The sequence below is a fragment of the Phyllobates terribilis genome, unplaced genomic scaffold (assembly GCF_046119375.1).
Source record: "Phyllobates terribilis strain yellow unplaced genomic scaffold, ASM4611937v1 Scaffold_5__5_contigs__length_657084704, whole genome shotgun sequence".
Classification (NCBI taxonomy): Eukaryota; Metazoa; Chordata; class Amphibia; order Anura; family Dendrobatidae; genus Phyllobates; species Phyllobates terribilis.
The window spans coordinates 479,942,476-479,964,657 of record NW_027362765.1 but is presented as its reverse complement, the minus strand read 5'-3'; the positions used below and the strand labels follow the sequence as shown (position 1 = coordinate 479,964,657).

The 22,182-nt window shown below is 44.3% G+C and overlaps 1 protein-coding gene across 1 annotated transcript in view; it reads right to left on the bottom strand.

The window, feature by feature from the left end:
• The window catches only part of PCDH15 (protocadherin related 15), a 2,836,044-nt gene that overhangs the window by 1,251,594 nt on the left and 1,562,268 nt on the right, over positions 1–22,182 (bottom strand). Inside the window, exon 16 of the mRNA XM_073685487.1 lies at positions 19,175–19,254. Coding sequence (XP_073541588.1) covers positions 19,175–19,254 — 80 coding nt within the window. The remainder of the gene's footprint in view (positions 1–19,174; positions 19,255–22,182) is intronic.

Sequence of the window (22,182 nt, the reverse complement as noted above, 5' to 3'; positions counted from 1 at the left end):
TAAATGGAACTGTAGCACCCTGAGGGCTCGGTTGCTACAGAGGAATTGCACCTCACCCAGAGGTGTGATATCTCACTCTCAGGTAAGGATGTAGTGTGGATCAGGACCCGACACCTGCATACATTACACCACATTGCCGTGGGGCAGGGCGACCAATATGCCCCTGAGATGGGCACGACAGTCCCTGTCCCTGGCTGGAGTGGGGGGAGGGAACACTGAGGAAGGGGAACCCTGTAGTGCAGGAGCAGGGAGGAAGCAGTTCCTGGGTGCATTGAGAAGGGAGTATAAAAGGTGGGCACCATCTTAGTTCAGTGCAGAGAAGTCTGAGCAGAAGTGGCAGGGAGCAGGGGCTCTGCATGAGCTCTGCTCCGGAGGCGGGCCTATTAACAGAGGCCCAGGCCTGGAAGAGGGAGAAGGAAGGAAGAGGAGCGGAGAAGGCTCCAGGAACGAGGAACGAAGGGATCCCAGGGGTGCGGACGGGCGAGTCGCCACCGCACGCCCGAATCCACCTGCGTGGAGGGGTCAGGCCAAAGGGGGAGACCGGTCCCCGAAACTAGTGGAGGCAGGAAATGACCCTCAGCTAGAAACAGGAGGCTGTGACATTTTATGTGGCGCAGCCCCTCGCTACACCCGCTAGGAAGGCACCACAAAGGGTCAGGGAAACTGGCGCCAAGTTTACCAAGAGGAGGCCTGTGGCAGCCGGACAGCAGGGTTGGTAAGAAAGGCCAGACAAAGGACACACAAAGGGGGTCCTGTGAAGCGCTCCAAAGTTATCTGGGAGTTGTCTGAGCCCCTCACCTGGTGAGCACAGTACGACGTGGGCAGCCGTTATCTGCAGACGTGGTCTGGATAATAAGAACTGTGAGTAAAGGCCCTGGACTGCATCACTGACTCCGTGTCGTTACTGCTGCTGCCCTGCACCATCACCCCCATCCTCCGCATACACTGCCCTGAGGCTATACTCCCGTGGGGAGTTATGCTACGCTCTGCTGCACCCACAACACCAGCCTCAGCGGTCTGCCCTGGAGCGGCGGTTCACTCTGACCGCAATCCACGGGTGGCGTAGTCGGACATTTAAACATCAAAACCACATAAATAGTTCCGCCACTGGTTTGACCGCCCTGAGCCACGGAACCGGGTCGCCGCCACGGAGACTACAACCACCAGCATCCACCAAAAAGGGTCCGGCTCCGGGTGTCCCAAGGCCCAGGGGGCGCGTCAGAACATTTTCATGACCTTTCACAATCACCAATGGGACAAGGCAGGGATGTTCTCTGTCCCCTCTCTTATACATCCTAGTGACGGAGCACCTGCTCTCATCAATTCGCCATAACCCCAATATTAGGTGGATTGAGGTGGGAGGCACCGGATACAAGTGCTCTCTATTTGCTGATGATGTCCTAGTATATATCACTCAATCACATATATCCATCCATGCTGTTATGGCTGAAATAGATCAATTTGTTACATGGTCAAATTTTAAAATCAATGCAGCGAAGTCTGAGGCCCTCGATGTCTCCCTCCCCAAATCCATATAGGATTCCATCCAGTCCAACTTTCCCTTTGCCTGGCCCTCACAGGGTATCAAATACTTAGGAATTCCTATTCATAGAGACCTCTCCCATCTATGTTATCTTAATTTTGGGCCCTTTATTGAACAACTCCATACAGACCACGGTTGGCAAGTTAGAACTGTAAGATTCACTACGTGAACCACTGGTGTTTTTTGGAAAAGCACATGTACACTGTGTTCCAAATTATTATGCAAAAAGTGTTTAGGAGTGATAAGGGAAGAATTTGTTTGTTTGTCAGTTAAACTCATTGATGGTGATGTGTGTCAGGGCTCTTTATATCACTGTAAGCAATTGCAGACACCTGTGCTAATTAGTTTGGCAGGTGTGTCCAATGAAAGGCAAGACTACTTAAGAAGGCTGTCTCACATTATTAAGCAGCCTACATTTTCTGCCAAAATGGGAAAGAAAAAGGATGTGTCGGCTGCTGAGAAGCAACAAATTGTGGAGTGTTTAGGTCAAGGCATGACTACAATCAACATTGTGCGATGATCAGGATGAAGTGTCTTGGCAATCAAGAAGTATGTAGCTGATTCACAGTACACACGTGTGCGTGCTGATAAGGGCAAATTGAGGACTCTTTCCTACAGGCAATTACGTCAGGTTGAAAGAGCAGCGGCAAAAAAGCCTTGTCATAGCAGCAGACAAGTTTTTGAAGCTGCTGGTGCCTCCAACGTCCCCCGAACAACAAGATGCAGGGTCCTTCAGGGGTTTGCAGCTGTGCATACGCCATCCTGTCGACCTCCTCTATCCACTTCACACAAGCAGAAACGGCTCCAGTGGGCCAAACATTACATGAAGACTGATTTCAAAACTGTTTTGTTCACGGATGAGTGCCGTGCAGCGCTCGATGGTCCAGATGGATGGACTGGAGGATGGCTGGTTGATGGACACCCCACGCAAACACGGCTACAGCGCCAACAAGGAGGAGGTGGAGTAATGTTTTGGGCTGGAATCATGGGGAGAGAGATTGTCGGCCCCTTTAGGATCCCTGAAGGCGCTAAAGATGAACTCCATAATGTATGTGGATTTTCTCAAACAGCACTTCCTGCCATAGTTCAAGAAGAAGAACCGTGTATTTCACAGAAAGATCATTTTATTGCATGATAATGCACCATCTCATGCTGCACATAAAACATCTGCATCTCTGGCTGATATGGGCATAAAAGGGGACAAACTTATGGTGTGACCCCCATGCTCCCCTGACCTCTACTCCATTCAGAACCTTTGGAGCATCATTAAAAGGAGTGTCTATGATGGCGGGAGGCAGTTCACATCTAAGCAACAGCTCTGGGAGGGTATTCTGTCCTCATGCAAAACAATTGAAGCAGAAACCATCCAAAACCTGACAAATTCAATGGACGAGAGAGTTCAGAAGCTCCTTTCGAACAAGGGGTCCTGTGTGAAAATGTAACATCACCTAGAATAAAGTTTTGAGTTGAAAACTGTTTAATTTCAGTTTCTAACAACCTGCTAATGCTTATAATTTCAAAAATGACCATTTTTTTGGTCTTTATTAAAATGAAAAGGTTGATCGAAAAGTTTGGGGGATCTAAGAGTGTGGCAACCCAGTAGTCATGATTACTTCGAATTCTGACAATATGAGGGTCATGCTGCAGGTAGTGCAGCAAGAAGGCACTTATGTGTCTTGCGCATCTCGGAGCCCCAAAATTATTTTCCAGGCTAGATGCAGCTAAAAATTATTATTAATTTTAAATCTGGTGAAGCTTTAGTATAGATGGCCTAATAGGATCAGTGCTGCACACTGCTACAAAGCCCAAATTATTTTCCAGTCAAGATACAGATAAACATGATTAGTAATTTTAAATCTGGTGGAGCTTATTATAGATGGCCTAGTAGAATCAGTGCTGCACACTGCTACAAAGCCCAAATTATTTTCCAGCCAAGATACAGATAAACATGATTAGTAATTTGAAAGCTTAAAACGGTTGGTAGGGTGATTTTAACCAATCATCAAGCTTTTACTCTCCCCAGGATGACACAGGGGTAGAAAAGTCGTTTCGGATCCATGATTTGTTCATCTTTATGAACGTGAGTCTGTCTACATTATCAGTGGAGAGCCGCGTGCGCTTATCTGTCAGCACACCACCAGCAGCGCTGAACACACGTTCAGACAGAACGCTGGCTGCGGGGCATGACAAGATCTCCAAGGCGTAAGTGGCTAGCTCCGGCCATTTATCCAGATTGGAAGCCCAAAAAGAGCAAGGGTCCAGTGACACAGTCATGGCTTCAATGTTTACTTGGAGATACTCCTGTACCATCGTCTCTAGGCGTTGACTATGTGTCAGACTTCTTGTCTCCTGTGGCCTTGCAAAGGATGGGCTAAAAAAGTGGTGAAATGATTCCGCAAAATTGATGTTACCAGCAGATACTGTGGTTCTGTTACGGTTTGAGTGCTGAACACTTGACGGTCCCACGGTTGGCAAGTTGGAACTGTGAGATTCACTACGTGCACCACTGGTATTTTGTGGAAAAGCACATGTAAGATTCTGCAACAGTCTCTGCTGATACTCCTGCATGCGTGCATCCCTTTCTATGGCAGGAATAATTTCTGCAAATTTACTTTTGTACCGGGGATCTAACAGTGTGGCAACCCAGTAGTCAGGATTATTTCTAATTCTCACAATTCGAGGGTCATGTTGCAGGTAGTGCAGCAAGAAGGCACTCATGTGTGTTGCGCATCCAGGAGCACCAAGTCCCTGTTGTGTTGGTGGCGAGGTAACAATCATGCTTCCTTCCTCTGTCCTCTCCCCCGAACCTCGCACAACAGAAATGTGATCAAGGTCTCCCTCATCTGATGAGTCTTCCATCAGTTCGTCCTCCACTTCTTCCTGGGCTCCTGCACCTTCCTCACTAGTTTGGCTGCTACCATTCTCCCTGGTAAAACCATCTCCCCCACCCTCACATGCCTGCCGCCTTGGTGCTGCCGACCGTATGGACCTTGCAGATGTTAGCCCTTCCGCATACAACTCCTCCTCCTCTACTTCCTCCACCTCCTCTTGTGCCACCACCTGACTCCGAATTCTGTTTAACATGTGCTCCAGCATGTAAATCACCGGAATAGTCATGCTGATAATGGCATCGTCAGCACTAAACATCTTCGTCGCCATTTCAAAACTGTGCAGAAGGGTGCATGGGTCCCTGATCTGAGACCACTCCTCCAGCGTGATTTGCCCCACCTCTGGATCTCGTTGGACCAGGCTATACGTCAGAACGTATTGCACCAGGGCTTGTCGGTGCTGCCACAGTCGCTGCAACATGTGCAGAGTTGAATTCCACCGGGTAGGCACATCGCATTTTAGCCGGTGAAGTGGCAGGCCCAACGACTTCTGTAGAGATGTAAGTCGCTGAGCTGCGGGATGCGAACGGCGGAAGTGAGCACACAGCGACCGTGCCCTCTGCAGAAGGCCATCTAGTCTGGGATAGTGGGCTAAAAATTGCTGGACAACCAGGTTCAACACGTGAGCCATACAAGGCACGTGTGTGACATTGCCCCGGCGAAGGGCCGCACCCAAGTTTGCAGAATTGTCGCACACGGCCTTCCCTGGTTTCAGGTCCAGTGGAGACAACCATTCATAAAATTGGTTCTCCAGAGCTGACCACAACTCCTCAGCTGTGTGACTCACATTTCCCAGACATTTCAATGTAAAAACCGACTGATGACGTTGAGCCCTACTGCCAGCATAGTAAGGAGGTGTGCAGGATCCCTTCTGCGCAGTTAGAAAGCTTGTGGCATGACCAGACAGGCTTTGGGTGCAGGTGGAAGACCGAGAGGAGGTTGAGGAGGCAGAAGCAGTGGAGGAACTTTGACATAAAGAGGACTGACGCACAACTCGTGGGGACGGCAAGACTTGGACAGCAGCCCCTTGTCCTGCTGTCACCATAGTTACCCAGTGCCCAGTCAGCGACATGTAACGCCCCTGTCCATGCCTACTCGTCCAAGTGTCTGTTGTGAAATGCACCCTGTCACACACAGAGTTTCTCAAAGAAGCGGTGATGTTGTGTGCGACATGCTGGTGGAGCGCAGGCCGACTGGGCATCTGGTACTGGGGCACTGCGACGGACATAAGGTCTCGAAAATCCTCTGTATCCCCCAGGCAGAAAGGCAGCATTTCTGTAGCCAAGAGCTTGCAGATGGTGAAATTCAACCTCTTAGCTTTCTCATGGCTAGGAGGAAATGGTCTTTTACTTGTCCACATCAGAGGGACCGAGGGCTGGCTATTGTGCTTAGACGGGGTTGATAAGGGTGTCCCCGGCAAACTGCCGGTCTGTGAGGAAGATGCAGGCGGACATGTTAGGTTGCCTTGATCCAAAGGTGGTGCTATCGATGTCGGACAGCGCTCAACACCAGCTGGTGTTACCACCTCCAAAGAAAATGATGACCTGCCAATCATGCTGGCTGTTGCGGGTAAAGAGGTGGCAGGTCTGCTCCCCAAAACAGGTGTGACTGCTGTCCCCCCGGTCACAGAGGATGAAGAGGCCGCGGATGCACAAGATATGGCAGACTGTGGTTGGCCCGGCCAGCTAGGCCGCATTGTATCACACTGAGCTACCCACTGCAACTTATGCTTCATGTCCATGTGCCGGTTCATGCATGAAGTACTCAAACTATGTATTTTTTGGCCTCTACTTAGCTTTTGCTGACAAATGTTACAGATAACACGAGTTGGGACATCTTTATCGATCTGAAAAAATGCCCAGGCTATGCAAAGCTTAGCACCCATGCGACCTGAAGAGCCACCACGACTTGTGGTGAGAGGCAGAGTTGTGTTTGAGGATGCAGTTGTTGACGTGCTTCCAGTACTACGTCTCTGTCCAGGAAGGCGCAACCTGACCTCGTCGTCACTAGCATCTTCCTCCACCTCCTCTGCTGACCTCATCTCTTGGCTGACTGTGGGTTGACAGTAAGTGGGATCTCCAACCTCATCATCATCACCCTGTGCGTTATCACACCCATCGTCCTCAGAGCCAACCTGTTCCTGCCCTGACAAAAAACTAAAGTTGTCGCTCCAATCAGGTATTTGAGTCTTATCATCGTCTTCCTCATTGTCTCCACCAACAGGAGTTACAGTTTGGGAATGAGGGTCTACATTATGGTCAGAACCTTCTGCGTCTGGTCCTGGATCCGACTCATAAAGATTCTGGGCATCAGTGCAGATCATTTCCTCGTCTGGATTCACAGAAGCGCTGGAGTCGACCTCTGATTCCCAGGCTATAGTATGAGTAAACAGCTCTGCAGACTCAACCATCTGTTCTACCTCATACTCAGACGGGCAGCTGGAGATTTGGGAGCTGTGAGGAAGCAAGTGCGATTGGGGTGACACCTTTGAGGACTGGAGTATTTGTGATGTTGAAGTTGATGTGGAGGAGAGCCCACTTAAAGGAGCACTTGATATCCGTTGAAGCACCTGCTGTTTTTGTGCCTCATCTGGAATTTGTAGCGATTGGCGTGGCCGTAAGAAAGGGATCTTATCACATTGTCCGCTAAAAGAAGTAGACATTTTAGTTTGGCTGGAAGATGGTCTTTCTTCTGCAGATGTTACTGTTGCTTTAACACCTACCCCACGGACACAACCTTTTTTCCCCTTCCCAACACGCCTATTCCCCTTTCCACCAGCAGCAGTCCTTTTTCCACTCATTTTGGTGGTTAACTAATTCACAACTCTGGAGTTGTTTGCACAAAAAAACAATGGATGGGAACCGAGCAGAGCTGAGTGGCCAAACTGTGGTATTAGGCCAAAACTATTGGCTGGGTTAGATGCGGAAAAAAATTATATTCAATTTGCAACCTGATGGAGGTCAGTATAGATGGACTAATAGAACAAGTCCCACACACAGCTAGAAGCCCAAATATTTTTTCAGAGATAGATGCAGAAATTTTTTTTATTCAGTTTGCAACCTGATGGAGGTCTGTATAGATGGATTAATAGAACAAGTCCCAAACACAGCTACAAGCCCAATATTTTTTCAGAGGTAGATGCAGAAAAAAAATATATTTAGTTTGCAACCTGATGGAGGTCAGTATAGATGGACTAATAGAGAAAGTCCCACACACTGCTAGAAGGCCAAATATTTTTTCAGAGCTAGATGCAGACAAAAAATTATTTTGAATTTGCAACCTGATGGAGGTCAGTATAGGTGGACTAATAGAACAAGTCCCACACACTGCAAGAAGGCCAAATATTTTTTCAGAGCTAGATGCAGAAAAAAATTATATTCAGTTTGCAACCTGATGGAGGTCTGTATAGATGGATTAATAGAACAAGTCCCACACACAGCTAGAAGCCCAAATATTTTTTCAGAGGTAGATGCAGATAAAAATTATTTTTAATTTGCAACCTGATGGAGGTCAGTATAGATGGACTAATAGAGAAAGTCCCACACACTGCTAGAAGGCCAAATATTTTTTCAGAGATAGATGCAGATAAAAATTATATTCAATTTGCAACCTGATGGAGGTCAGTATAGGTGGACTAATAGAACAAGTCCCACACACAGCTAGAAGCCCAAATATTTTTTCAGAGGTATTGTAGATGCAGATAAAAATTATTTTTAATTTGCAACCTGATGGAGGTCAGTATAGATGGACTAATAGAGAAAGTCCCACAAACTGCTAGAAGGCCAAATATTTTTTCAGAGCTAGATGCAGATAAAAAGTATTTTTAATTTGCAACCTGATGGAGGTCAGTATAGATGGACTAATAGAGAATGTCCCACACACTGCTAGAAGGCCAAATATTTTTTCAGAGCTAGATGCAGATAAAAATTATTTTTAATTTGCAACCTGATGGAGGTCAGTATAGATGGACTAATAGAGAAAGTCCCACACACTGCTAGAAGGCCAAATATTTTTTCAGAGCTAGATGCAGATAAAAATTATATTCAATTTGCAACCTGATGGAGGTCAGTATAGATGGACTAATAGAACAAGTCCCACACACAGCTAGAAGCCCAAATATTTTTTCAGAGGTACTGTAGATGCAGATAAAAATTATTTTTAATTTGCAACCTGATGGAGGTCCGTATAGATGGACTAATACAACAAGTCCCACACACAGCTAGAAGCCCAATATTTTTTCAGAGGTAGATGCAGAAAAAAATATATTCAGTTTGCAACCTGATGGAGGTCAGTATAGATGGAGTAGTAGAACAAGTCCCACACACAGCTAGAAGCCCAAATATTTTTTCAGAGGTAGATGCAGATAAAAATTATTTTTAATTTGCAACCTGATGGAGGTCAGTATAGATGGACTAATAGAGAAAGTCCCACACACTGCTAGAAGGCCAAATATTTTTTCAGAGCTAGATGCAGATAAAAATTATATTCAATTTGCAACCTGATGGAGGTCAGTATAGATGGACTAATAGAGAAAGTCCCACACACTGCTAGAAGGCCAAATATTTTTTCAGAGCTAGATGCAGATAAAAATTATATTCAATTTGCAACCTGATGGAGGTCAGTATAGATGGACTAATAGAGAAAGTCCCACACACTGCTAGAAGGCCAAATATTTTTTCAGAGCTAGATGCAGAAAAAAATTATATTCAGTTTGCAACCTGATGGAGGTCAGTATAGATGGACTAATAGAGAAAGTCCCACACACTGCTAGAAGGCCACATATTTTTTCAGAGGTAGATGCAGAAAAAAATATATTCAGTTTGCAACCTGATGGAGGTCTGTATAGATGGATTAATAGAACAAGTCCCACACACAGCTAGAAGCCCAATATTTTTTCAGAGGTAGATGCAGAAAAAAATATATTCAGTTTGCAACCTGATGGAGGTCTGTATAGATGGATTAATAGAACAAGTCCCACACACAGCTAGAAGCCCAATATTTTTTCAGAGGTAGATGCAGAAAAAAATATATTCAGTTTGCAACCTGATGGAGGTCTGTATAGATGGATTAATAGAACAAGTCCCACACACAGCTAGAAGCCCAATATTTTTTCTGAGCTAGATGCAGAAAAAAATTATATTCAATTTGCAACCTGATGGAGGTCAGTATAGATGGACTAATAGAATGATGCTATGCCCAAAAGATTTTACTTCACTAGGTGCAGTAAAAAATTTGGTATTCTATACACAGGTGGTATATCTTGCAGCACAGATAGGCTACTCCACTGACTAACACACTCTGCAATAGGCCAAAAAGGATTAGCTTTGCTAGATTCAGCCAAATGCTGTGAAAAAAACTTGCACAGCACTGGCACAGACCTGCCTGGCAAAAACTGATAGGAACTGATGTAACCTAGTCCTGAAAAGGACTCCAATTACAATTAGTCTTTACTCCCACAATCTATCTATTTAAGAGCACAGACCTGCCTGATAAAAGTCGTAGGAAATGCTGTAACCTAGTCCTTAAAAGGACTGCAATCACAACTATTCCCTACTCCCAAGCTATCTGTAGATTTGTGCGAAAATTGGCTTGAAATTAACAAGGTATAGCGCACACAGCAACAGCGGTGCCGTCTAACACGCAGCTGCAGCAGTGAGAAAATGGTGGCGACGGGGAAAATGGCTTGGTCTTATAGGGCAAGGACATGTGACATACACTGCCAATGACACATGCCCTTGCTTGTGTGAAAAAAAGCACTTCGCTCCGTGTGTGCGCTGCTGATAGGCTGACAGATTGCACCTCCCCACTGTAAATGCGGGAAAGAGAAAAAAAAAATGGAGATCTTCATTGTTCCTGCAGAGATCCATCCCCTGCCCCTCCCCCCCACCCCGCTGTACACTCAAACTGCGTATTAACTTTAATTTTCATCATTACCGAGAAAAAATCCAGTTATGATTTTGGTGCACGAACAGTTATCGAACATAACCTCGAACAGCCGAATTTTTCTCAAATTGTTCGTGTTCGCCGAACGGCTCGAACACCGCCCAAAACAGCTCGAATTTGAGATTGGCGAACAGTTCGAGTAGAACAACGCTCATCTCTACTTGTAATGCCCAAGCACTAAGTATATGGTCTGACAAACATTTACTCCTGGGGGGTATACATGAACATACTGTATAAACATTTTTTTTTACGGGCATCATAAATACACTTTAAAAAAATTATATGGGTGTTGCATCACGAACCATGGTCACCCTGGTGATATGGTGGTGGAGGATGAGGATGAGAAGAAGGAGGAGGACAAGAGCAAATAGCCAAAATCAGGAAGTGTATACCCATGTGTGGGTGTGAAGAGGTGCTTGGGAATACACCTCCCAAAAGAAGACATTGGTTTTGAGTTTATGTTACGCTACTATCATTCGGTGGTGTTGAGAAGTCTGGCCCAATCCAGCCCTTGTTCATTTTTATAAGAGTCAGTCTGTCAGCATTTTCAGTTGACAGGTGGATGCGCTTATCAGTTATAATTCCACTAGTGGCACTAAAAACCCGCTCTGATAAAACGCTGGCGGCAGGGCAGGCCAGGACCTCCAAGGCGTAGAGAGCCAGTTCATTCCATGTATCCAGCTTGGATACCCAATAATTATAAGACACAGAGGAATCACGGAGGATGTTGGTATGGTCGGCAAGGTACTCCCTCAGCAACTTACCAAACTTTGCACTCCTTGCGAGAGTAGCCCACGCCTCAGGGCTTGTGCGATGGCAGGGGCTGAGACAATTTTCCCAGAAATTTGACAGTGTTCCCCTGCCTCTGCTGGATTGAAGTTGTGTCTCTCTCACCTGTACTACTTGGTTGTCCAACGAACTGTGACCTCTGCTGCCAGCATTTTCAGATAGGAATTTTTTTAATAGTTCCGCAACAAGGGCCTTCTGGCACAGCCCCATTTTTGTAGACCTGTCTGTCTCAGGAATATGAGATATAATGTTCTCATTGTACTGTGGGTCTAGAAGTGTCACCAATCAGTAATCACTGTCACCCAAAATTTTGAGAACGCGAGGGTCATGGGAAAGGCTGCATAACATAAACTCAGCCATACGTGCCAGACTGCTAACAGGCAAGAGGATGACTGACCATGCTCTCCTCCTCCTCCTCTCTGTCCTCTGGCCATCCATGCTGAACAAACGGTATGACAGTTGTGCAAGTAGTACCATCTATAGTGCATGAAAATAGCTCCTGTTCTTCCTCCTCCTCCTCCTTTTCCTCATTGTCACTCAATCCACGTTGGGATGAGATGAGGCAAAGCTGTGTGTAATCACCCTGTATTGTTCCTTGCTCCATCTTATCGTGCTCCGCCTGCAATGCATCCTCTTTGATTGTGAGCAGAGAACATTTCAGAAGACAGAGAAGCGGGATGGTGATGTTAATTATGGCATCATCACCACTCACCATCTTGGTGGAGTCCTCAAAGTTTTGGAGGATGGAACATATGTCTGACATCCATGTCCACTCCTGAGGTCTTATGTGTGGAGTCTGAACTGAATACCGACAGCCTTGTTGATACTGGTACTCAACAACTGCCCTCTTCTGCTCACAAATCCTTCCCAACATATGCAATGTAGAATTCCAACACGTGGGGACATCACACACGAGTCTGTGAGCCGGAAGCTGCAATCGTTGCTGAAACACGGCAAGGGCAGCGGAAGTTGTAGGTGACTTTCTAAAATGGGCACACAGGCAGCGTACCTTAACAAGCAGATCCGGAAGCTCCGGGTAGGATTTGAGAAACCGCTGAACCACAAGGTTAAGCACAGGGGCCAGGCATGGTACGTGTGTAAGCTTGCCTCACCTCAGAGACACCACCAGGTTCTGGCCATTGTCACACATAACCATGCCTGGCTGTAGGTTTAGCGGTGTGAGCCACTGATCTGCCTGCTCTTTCAGAGCTGTCCACAACTCTTCAGCATTGTGCGGTTTGTAACCTAAGCATACTAGCTTCAGCACGAGCTGTTGCCACTTGGCCGAGGCAGTGCTGCAGTTCTTCTAGCTGGTGACTTATGCGGTCATTTCGGAGATGGAGGCTGAACAGGAGGAGGAGGCTGATGAGGATAAGGTGCAGGAGCTGTAGGCTGTGGGGGCAACCCTGATTGACCTAGGGTCCGCAATCCTTGACATTGGGAGCACGTGTTCCATCCCAAGGTCCGACTGGGTCCCGGCTTTCACTATGATAACCCAGTGTGATGTCAGTGAGATGTACCGTCCCTGCCCACAAGCACTTGTCCACGTGTCCGTGGTTAGGTGGACTTTCCCGGTAACTGCGTTGTTGAGGGCACGGCTAATGTTTTGAGACACGTGCTTGTGTAAAGCGGGGATGGCACACCGGGAGAAATAGTGGCGGCTGGGGACTGAGTACCGAGGGACGGCCACCGCCATCAGGCTGCGGAATGCTTCTGTCTCCACAAACCTAAAAGGCAACATTTTGAGAGAAAGCAGTCGTGAAATGTGAGAATTTAGTAGTGTGGCCTGTGGGGCGTTGGCTACGTATTTGTGCTTGTGTTCCAAGGTCTGGGGTATGGATAACTGAGCGCTGAGCTGGGACAAGGACGTGGACGTGCTTCCTGATGCTGCTACTTGTGAGTGTGCAATGACAGGTGCAGGGCATTAGGCATCTTCGCATGCACCATGGACAGGGGATTGGCTTGCATGCACAACAGCGGAAGAAGAAATGGTGCCACCCACAGACACTGTTCCTGGACCCTGGGGTTCGGCCCACAAAGTTAGGTGCTTTCCTGCCATGTGCCTAATCATGCTGGTGGTGGTCAGGCTGCTAGTTTTGCAACATCTGCTGATGTTGGCCTGGCAGGTGGTGCAAATTGCCTTTTTTTGGGTTATCGGCAGAGTCTTTAAAAAAACAACCAGACTCGGGAAGACCCAACAGTTGGACTGGCAACTTCCTTCGTGTTGGTGTTGCGGGGAATGGTTGCCTGCCTTCTGTCTGTGGCCACTACACTGCTTCTTCCTGCCTGTTGGGGTGCTCTGCCTCCCTCCCCCTGTGTGCTGCTGTCCTCACTCTGCATGTCCTCCTGCCAGGTTGGTCAGTTACTATATCATCCACCACCTCATCTTCCACTTCCGCACCCTAGTCCTCCTTCTGATTTTCTGGCAATTGTGTCTCATCATCGTCCACCTCTTGTGACACGTTCCCACTGTCGCCTTCGTGTAACCGTGGCTGCTTAAACATTTGGGCATTGCTACATGCGATCTCCTCTTGCCCAGCTTCAAGTGGACTGGGCAAGAGGCCCGAATCTGTAAATGGAAAAGTGAACAGCTCTTCAGAGTGTCCAAGTGTGGGATCAGTTGTCTCCAGGCACTCGGCATGGTGGGAGGAAGGAGGATCAGGGTGAGGAATATGCAGTCCAGACTTACGGCTGCTGAGACTTGACTGTGTGGAAGACAGGGTGGTGGTGGTGGTGGTGGTGGCTAAGTGACTGGAAGCATTATCCGCTATCCAACCAACAACCTTTTGACACTGCTCTTGGTTCAACAGTGGTCTGCTCCAGTCCCCTATTAATTGGGACAGGAACGTCGGGCAAGAAGATGTGGGTGTTTGTTGTGGCACAATTTCAGCTTGCCCATGGCCTCAGCCTCTGCATGCACCATCACCATCATGTCCAGTTCCCCGTCCCTTGCCACATGCCTTGCCCATTTTAAATGGAGGACAATATCTTCAACACTCACTACAAATGGCTGAATTTGGAGCGAAGTTATATGTAATCCGTGTGATGGAGAAACCACAGTTTTAAATACCTGGCCCGAAGGTAACTATTTAGAACAGCAAACTGGTGCCAAAAACTTTGCTGACACACTGAAAAAAAATTTGAATGAAGGCCAAAAATGGCAGTTTTTTCAGCACAATTAGATGTGAATGCGATCCGTGTGACGGAGAAACCACAGTTTTAAATACCTGGCCTGTAGGTAACTATTTTGAAAACCAAACTGGTGTCAAAAACTTTGCTGACACACTGAAAAAAAATTTGAATGGAGGCCAAAAATATGAGTATTTTCAGCGGAATTATATGTGATCCGTGTGACGGACAAACCACAGTTTTAAATAGCTGGATTTTTAGCGCTGTGATATGGAAAGGACCTGGCTGTATTCTGCAATGCCAACAAGCAAATGGAGCAGAAAAATGGTGCTCTCTGGATTGCTTTTTAAGCAAATAATAAGGATTAAGATCCCCAAAAAATTATTCCGGGCCCCTGAGACCTCAGCCTTCTCATAGAAATATTTAACAGCAGCAGAAGGCAGTACTGGAATGGAGCCTCTTGTGCTATATGCACTGCAGTCTGCTATATACACTGCCTGCCTGCCTATATGCACTGCCTGCCTGATATCTCTGCAGATGGATTAGTTCTCAGAAGGACTGTTTGTTGAGATGGATATGTGTAATATACTTGTTTTCTTCCTACACTACCTAATACACAAGCAAATCTCTCCCTAGCTCAGCAGCACCTCTCCCTACACTGCCTGATTGCGGAGTAGACTGACGAGCATGGCGGCGCCAGGTCTGATATAGACCTGATGACGCTGTGCGGCCAGCCAATCACTGTAATGCAACAACCAACATGGCTGCGGCATTACAGTAAGTGACAGGCAATTCCTGCATGTTGATTGGCACTCTAAAGAGCGCCAAACATGCAGTGAGGGGAGCTGAGCATCTGCCCAAGCATCTCGCAAGTACTTGGCGAGCTCCAAGCATGAGGAATAAAATTAAAGCCAAACTTGGCCACTTCCTAACTTGGTGACAGGTCCTCTATGAGATGATATCAATGGTATCTGGTAGCTGTGGAGAAGGGCAATTAAATAAATCGCACTGGGGCCCATAAGCTACTAATTATGTCTCTAACTGAACGAATATACAGTACAGACCAAAAGTTTGGACACACCTTCTCATTTAAAGATTTTTCTGTATTTTCATGACTTTGAAAATTGTACATTCACACTGAAGGCATCAAAACTATGAGTTAACACATATGGAATTATAATATAGGTTCTTCAAAGTAGCCACCTTTTGCTTTGATGACTGCTTTGCACACAATTGGCATTCTCTTGATGAGCTTCAAGAGGTAGTCACCGGAAATGGTTTTCACTACACAGGTGTGCCCTGTCAGGTTTAATAAGTGGGATTTCTTGCCTTATAAATGGGGTTGGGACCATCAGTTGTGTTGTGCAGAAGTCAGGTGGATACACAGCTGATATTCATACTGAATAGACTAGTAGAATTTGTATTATGGCAAGAAAAAAGAAGCTAAGTAAAGAAAAATGAGTGGCCATCATTACTTTAAGAAATGGTCAGTCAGTCCGAAAAATTGGGCAAACTTTGAAAGTGTCCCCAAGTGCAGTTGCAAAAACCATCAAGCGCTACAAAGAAACTGGCTCACATGAGGACCGCCCCAGGAAAGGAAGACCAAGAGTCACCTCTGCTTCTGAGGATAAGTTTATCCGAGTGACCAGCCTCAGAAATCGCAGGTTAACAGCAGCTCAGATTAGAGACCAGGTCAATGCCACACATAGTCCTAGCAGCAGACACATCTCTAAAACAATTGTTAAAAGGAGACTTTGTGTAGCAGGCCTTCATGGTAAAATAGCTGCTAGGAAACCACTGCTAAAGACAGGCCACAAGCAGAAGATACTTTTTTGGGCTAAAGAACACAAGGAATTGACATTAGACCAGTGGAAATCTGTGCGTTGATCTGATGAGTCCAAATTTGAGATCTTTGGTTCCAACCACCGTGTCTTTGTGCGACGCAGAAAAAGTGAACGGATGGACTCAACATGCCTGGTTCCCACCGTGAAGCATGGATGAGGAGGTGTGATGGTGTGGGGTGCTTTGCTGGTGACACTGTTGGGGATTTATTCAAAATTGAAGGCATACTGAACCAGCATGGCTACCACAGCATCTTGCAGCGGCATGCTATTCCATCCGGTTTGCGTTTAGTTGGACCATCATTTATTTTTCAACAGGACAATGACCCCAAACACACCTACAGGCTGTGTAAGGGCTATTTGACCAAGAAGGAAAGTGATGGGGTGCTACGCCAGATGACCTGGCCTCCACAGTCACCAGACCTGAACCCAATCGAGATGGTTTGGGGTGAGCTGGACTGCAGAGTGAGGGCAAAAGGGCCAACAAGTGCTAAGTATCTCTGGGAACTCATTCAAGATTGTTGGAAGACCATTTCCGGTGACTACCTCTTGAAGCTGATCAAGAGAATGCCAAGAGTGTGCAAAGCAGTCATCAAAGCAAAAGGTGGTACTTTGAAGAACCTAGAATATAAGACTTATTTTCAGTTGTTTCACACCTTTTTGTTAAGTATATAATTCCACATGTCTTAATTCATAGTTTTGATGCCTTCGGTGTGAATGTACGATTTTCATAGTCATGAAAATACAGAAAAATCTTTAAATGAGAATGTGTGTCCAAACTTTTGGTCTGTACTGTATGTTTCTCATATATTACTATACTTCCTTATACATCGCTGAATTTTCAAAAATATTACCAATCTAATATAAGTACTTGCATCTATAATTTACTTAGTGAAAAAAGGTTTCAGAAATTATGAATTGGTCAATACCATTATGTCATGCTATATGCTATGATTACATGTAAATAGAAATTTGCCATGTCTATGTATAATATAAAACATCCGGGTATGTTAATTGGTTATTTAGAAATATTATACTTAGTGCATATATGACTGAGAGAGAAGATAGTACATTATATACAGCAGTCTAGAACATCATGTGACTATATAACCAAAAACAGAAAAACATAATATTTGTATAAACGTATTAATATTATGAAGTCAGAAGTGAATGATTACAAAGAAAAAAGTAGTGCAGCATAATCAAGGCTCATCTTCAGCAGTCAACAGAAATCTCTTCTTCTGTGTAAGTACTCGAAAGATATTATACAGTCCTCAACATTGAAATTGCTACACCAATGGGTGAAGGTTATGGAATTATAGAAATCACAGGATGGATAACATGTTAATGAATGCAAATGATGTAAAAATGTGAAAAAAAAAATTCAAAACTTATTTATTTTTTCAGTATAGAGTTTGAGTGCTACCTGTAAATGAGGTTAATAATGGCTGTCGGAGGAATGTTCAGTCATGCTGAATGCACTTAGACAAGCAAATTATTAAGATCCAAGGCTGGCTGCTTTGTAACTGCTGACCAATGATGTCTCAGATGTGCTTGGAAGATAAGTCCGGAGACTCTGCAGGCCATGGTAGCATGATTAAGCCATGCAGGCTGTTCACAGTAGCATGAGCAATATGCAGCCTGGAGATGTCACTTTGAAAATTGCTCCTGGGACACTCGAAAGAATTGATTGTATCACTGGTTCTATGACCAAATCAATGCAATATCAAGCTGTTAGTGTACCTGGAATGAAGACTAGAGGGGTCCAACTACTGTTTTTTATGTCACTCTGCACCATAATCCCGAGAGTAGGTACCAGTGTGATGTTTCCTTGCAAAGGCCTCTTCCTGGTATTGCCCATGTAGTCTCAAGAGAGTCAAGACCAATCTCTGGCTACCATTGCATCCAATATAAAAGAAGGAGTCATCACTGAAAAGGTTAGACCTCTATTCCAGCTTGTATTTCTCCATTTCAGCCTCCAGTCTCTATCTAAAGACTTTCTGGGCAATATCATGAAGTAGCCTTCAGCAAAAAACACCTCATCGGTCCTACTCCTGGGATTATGATGTGGGGTGGCATAATGTATGGTAGCTAGAACCCTGTAGTATTCACTCCAGGTACACTAACAAATTGGTGTTACATTGATTTGATGGTAGAACCAGTAGTATGGACATTTCTCCAAAGTGTCTCATGAGCCATTTTTTCAACAGAGCCAGGACAGGCTGCATGTTGTTCATGCTACTGTGGTCAGCCTATGTGGCCTAAACTTGCCACCATGGCCAGCAGCATCTACAGACCTGTTTTCCATGGAACACATTTTGGATGTCATTGCAAAGGGAGCTACCAGCGATGGATCTTGATGATTTGTGTGCCCAAATGCATTCAGCATGACAGAACATTATTTATATAACCATTTTAACCTCATCAATAGCATGTTTGATAATGTGTGTAAGTAAACTCGTCATTGATACTAAATACATCAAGATGTATCGAAAATTTAGTTTCCATTTATTCATCATTTGCATATCATTAACATGTCTATCGACCCTGAGATTTCCTTAACACCATGAATTTTTCCTTTTTGGTTTTGCAATTTCAATGTTAAGGAGTTGTAGTACTTTAACAAAAATACTGTTCATACAGTTCTCTGCATCTGCTTCTGCAGAACATCACAGAACATATCTCTAATTTAGAAGACTTTCTTTTTGAGGAGAATAAGGGAATTTCATTTTGGAGACATTTTACTCAACTATAAACTATAAAGAAAAATAAAAGTATAAATACACTTGGCATACAGCTCTGTACGTTTATGTGGACAAGAAAACATTAAAACCTTTTGTAATATTCCTAAGATAACATTGAGGCTTTAGTTTCCCTAAAGCATTGTATGCTAACTTGCCAGCTAATAAATGTTAAATCTTTAAAGAGGTTTCAAATATATATTCATAATATTATACAGAACTTATCCATTTCAATCAGTGAAAACAATAACAGAAAAGTAAAACAGCTCAACAGCTATGAACAGTGTAGTGCTATCTTACCTTACAGATAAGTTAAATACTTTCTGAGGATCTCCGTTTTGTATTAAATAAGTAATTGGATCTCCTTCTCTGTCTGTAGCCTAAAATATAAAAATAATCATAAATGGTCATAAACAGAATGTTTTAAATAATAATCACATGATCAGCAAGTCTGATTTTGTAGTCAAAATGTTTAGCTAAAGTGCTAAAGTGGAGAGTAGATGTATTTGACTAGGACTTCAGAATCAGACTACACAGGGTTTGTTTGTAGTCTGTAACAATGAACACACAGCTTTGCTTAGGGGCTTTGAGAATAAATGTCGGAAATTTCTGATCAAGACTATTTACAAAGTTGTTGAATTTCTTTAGCAAAATGCCATGGATAAAACAATTGGTTAGTGGTATTTTGGGTAAAAATGTAAATGTTTATTATACATAAATATTATCATAAACAATGGGGACAGTGACCATAATGTCTGTAAAGCGCTGTGGAATTAATGGCGCTATATTAGTGAGTAAACTAAATAAATATATTGTACATTAAAATATATTAATTATATTTAATAATATTTAATATATTAAAATAACTGCACAATAAAATGCTCAAATGTGAATTCATACTTTTGTTTATATTTCTCTTTTTATATATAGTACCAGACATCTGATTGTCATCTATTTTATCCTCCCCACCTAATCGCCAATGTCTTTCTCCTAGTCTGTAAAATATTTTCTCACAGCTGCAAATCAAGTATCAGAAATGCAGTATGGCAGCTATTTATTCAGGAGAAGTATATAATGTGCAGATGTAGCTGAGCCTGGAGATTCTCATTCAGTGGGATACACTCTGATCTCATGATGAGTTTTCTTTGCTTTTCAAAAGAAGAAAAGGTAAACCTACAGAGTTCAATCTTAACTCACTGGGATGTCATAGTATACAATGTAAAGTGTTAAATGACATATTCCGCCTGACTTTCTTTGAAGATGTCATGTTGGCACTTGAGAAGCCATCAAAACTTGACAGTTGCAATGCTTTCCTTTCATTTTATTACAATTTTACTATAAATTATTTTGTTTAATTCCCTTATAGTGAGGAAAATCTCCATTAAGTCATCAGCTGAGCCCTTGCAATGACACAATACTGAGTCTTATAGGACTCCTGTGTCTCTAAATATCTCTTAAATATCTTTTTACCCTGTGTTCTACTTTCTTTTGTTACAATGTAGAACATGTTAGTTTTTATGTTGAACACGATGGACTTATGTCTACCTTCAGCTTTAAAAATTATTAAACTGAAATATAATGCAAATTCTAAATTAATTTCATTGCTATTTCACATATAGACTTTTAGTGCAGTAAATGAGCTTACTACCTAACACTCTTATAGCGATATACAGTGGGGAAAAAAAGTATTTTGTTAGCCACCAATTGTGCAAGTTCTCCCGCTTAAAAAGATGAGAGAGGTCTGTAATTGACATCATAGGTAGACCTCAACTATGAGAGACAAAATGAGAAAACAAATCCTGAAAATCACATTGTCTGATTTGGAAAGAATTTTTTTTCAAATTTTGGTGGAAAATAAGTATTTGGTCAATTACAAAAGTTAATCTCAATACTTTGTTATATATCCTTTCTTGGCAATGACAGAGGTCAAACGTTTTCTGTAAGTCTTCACAAGTTTGGCACACACTGTTGCTGGTATGTTGGCCCATTCCTCCATGCAGCAGTGCTCCTCTAGAGCAGTGATGGTTTGGGGCTGTCGCTGGGCAACACGGACTTTCAACTCCCTCCAAAGGTTTTCTATAGGGTTTAGATCTAGAGACTGGCTAGGCCACTCCAGGACCTTGAAATGATTCCTATGAAGCCACTCCTTTGCTGTCCTGGTGGTGTGCTTGGGATCATGGTCATGCTGAAAGACCCAGCCACGTTTCATCTTCAATGCCCTTGCTGATGGAAGGAGGTTTGCACTCAAAATCTCACGATACATGGCCTCATTCATTCTTTCATGTACACGGATCAGTCGTCCTTGTCCCTTGGCAGAGAAATAGCCCCAAGGCATGATGTTGCCACCCCATGCTTCACAGTAGGTGTGGTGTTCTTTGGATGCAACTCAGCATTCTTTCTCCTCCAAACACGTTGAGTTGTGTTTCTACCAAACAGTTCTACTTTGGTTTCATCTGACCATATAACATTCTCCCAATACTCTTCTGGATCATCCAAATGCTCACTAGCAAACTTCAGATGGGCCCGGACATGTAATGGCTTAAGCAGAGGGACACGTTTGGCACTGTAGGATCTGAGTCCCTGGTGGCATAGTGTGTTACTGATGGTAGCCTGTGTAACGTTCGTCCCAGCTCTCTGCAGGTCTTTCACTAGATCCCCCCGTGTGGTTCTGGGATTTTTGCTCACCGTTCTTGAGGTCATTTTGACCCCACGGGGTGAGATTTTGCGTGAGGCCCCAGATCAAGGGAGATTATCAGTGGTCTTGTATGTCTTCCATTTTCTAATTATAGCTCCCACAGTTGATTTCTTCACACCAAGCTGCTTGCCTATTGCAGATTCAGTCTTCTCAACCTGGTGCAGGGCTACAATTTTGTTTCTGGTGTCCTTCGACAGCTCTTTGGTCTTCACCATAGTGGAGTTTGGAGTGTGAATGTTTGAGGTTGCAGACAGGTGTCTTTTATACTGATAACAAGTTCAAACAGGTGCCAATACTACAGGTAATGAGTAGTGTTGAGCCACCCCCGTAGTGTTCGAGTTCAGTTCGGTTCGTCAAACACCCGTGTGTTCGCCGAACTGTTCGTCGAACTGTTTGTCGAACACCTTCGAACACCGTTAAAACCAATGGCAGGCAAACAAAAACACATAGAAACACATAGAAAACACCTTCAAAGGTGTCCAAAAGCTGACAAACTGCTCAGAAGACATAACTAACACATGGAAAAGTGACAAGTACATATAGTCATGCGAAAAGAAAAGAGGTGGAGGAGTAAAAGGAGGGGGAGACACAGATATAGGCATGTCATGCCCTT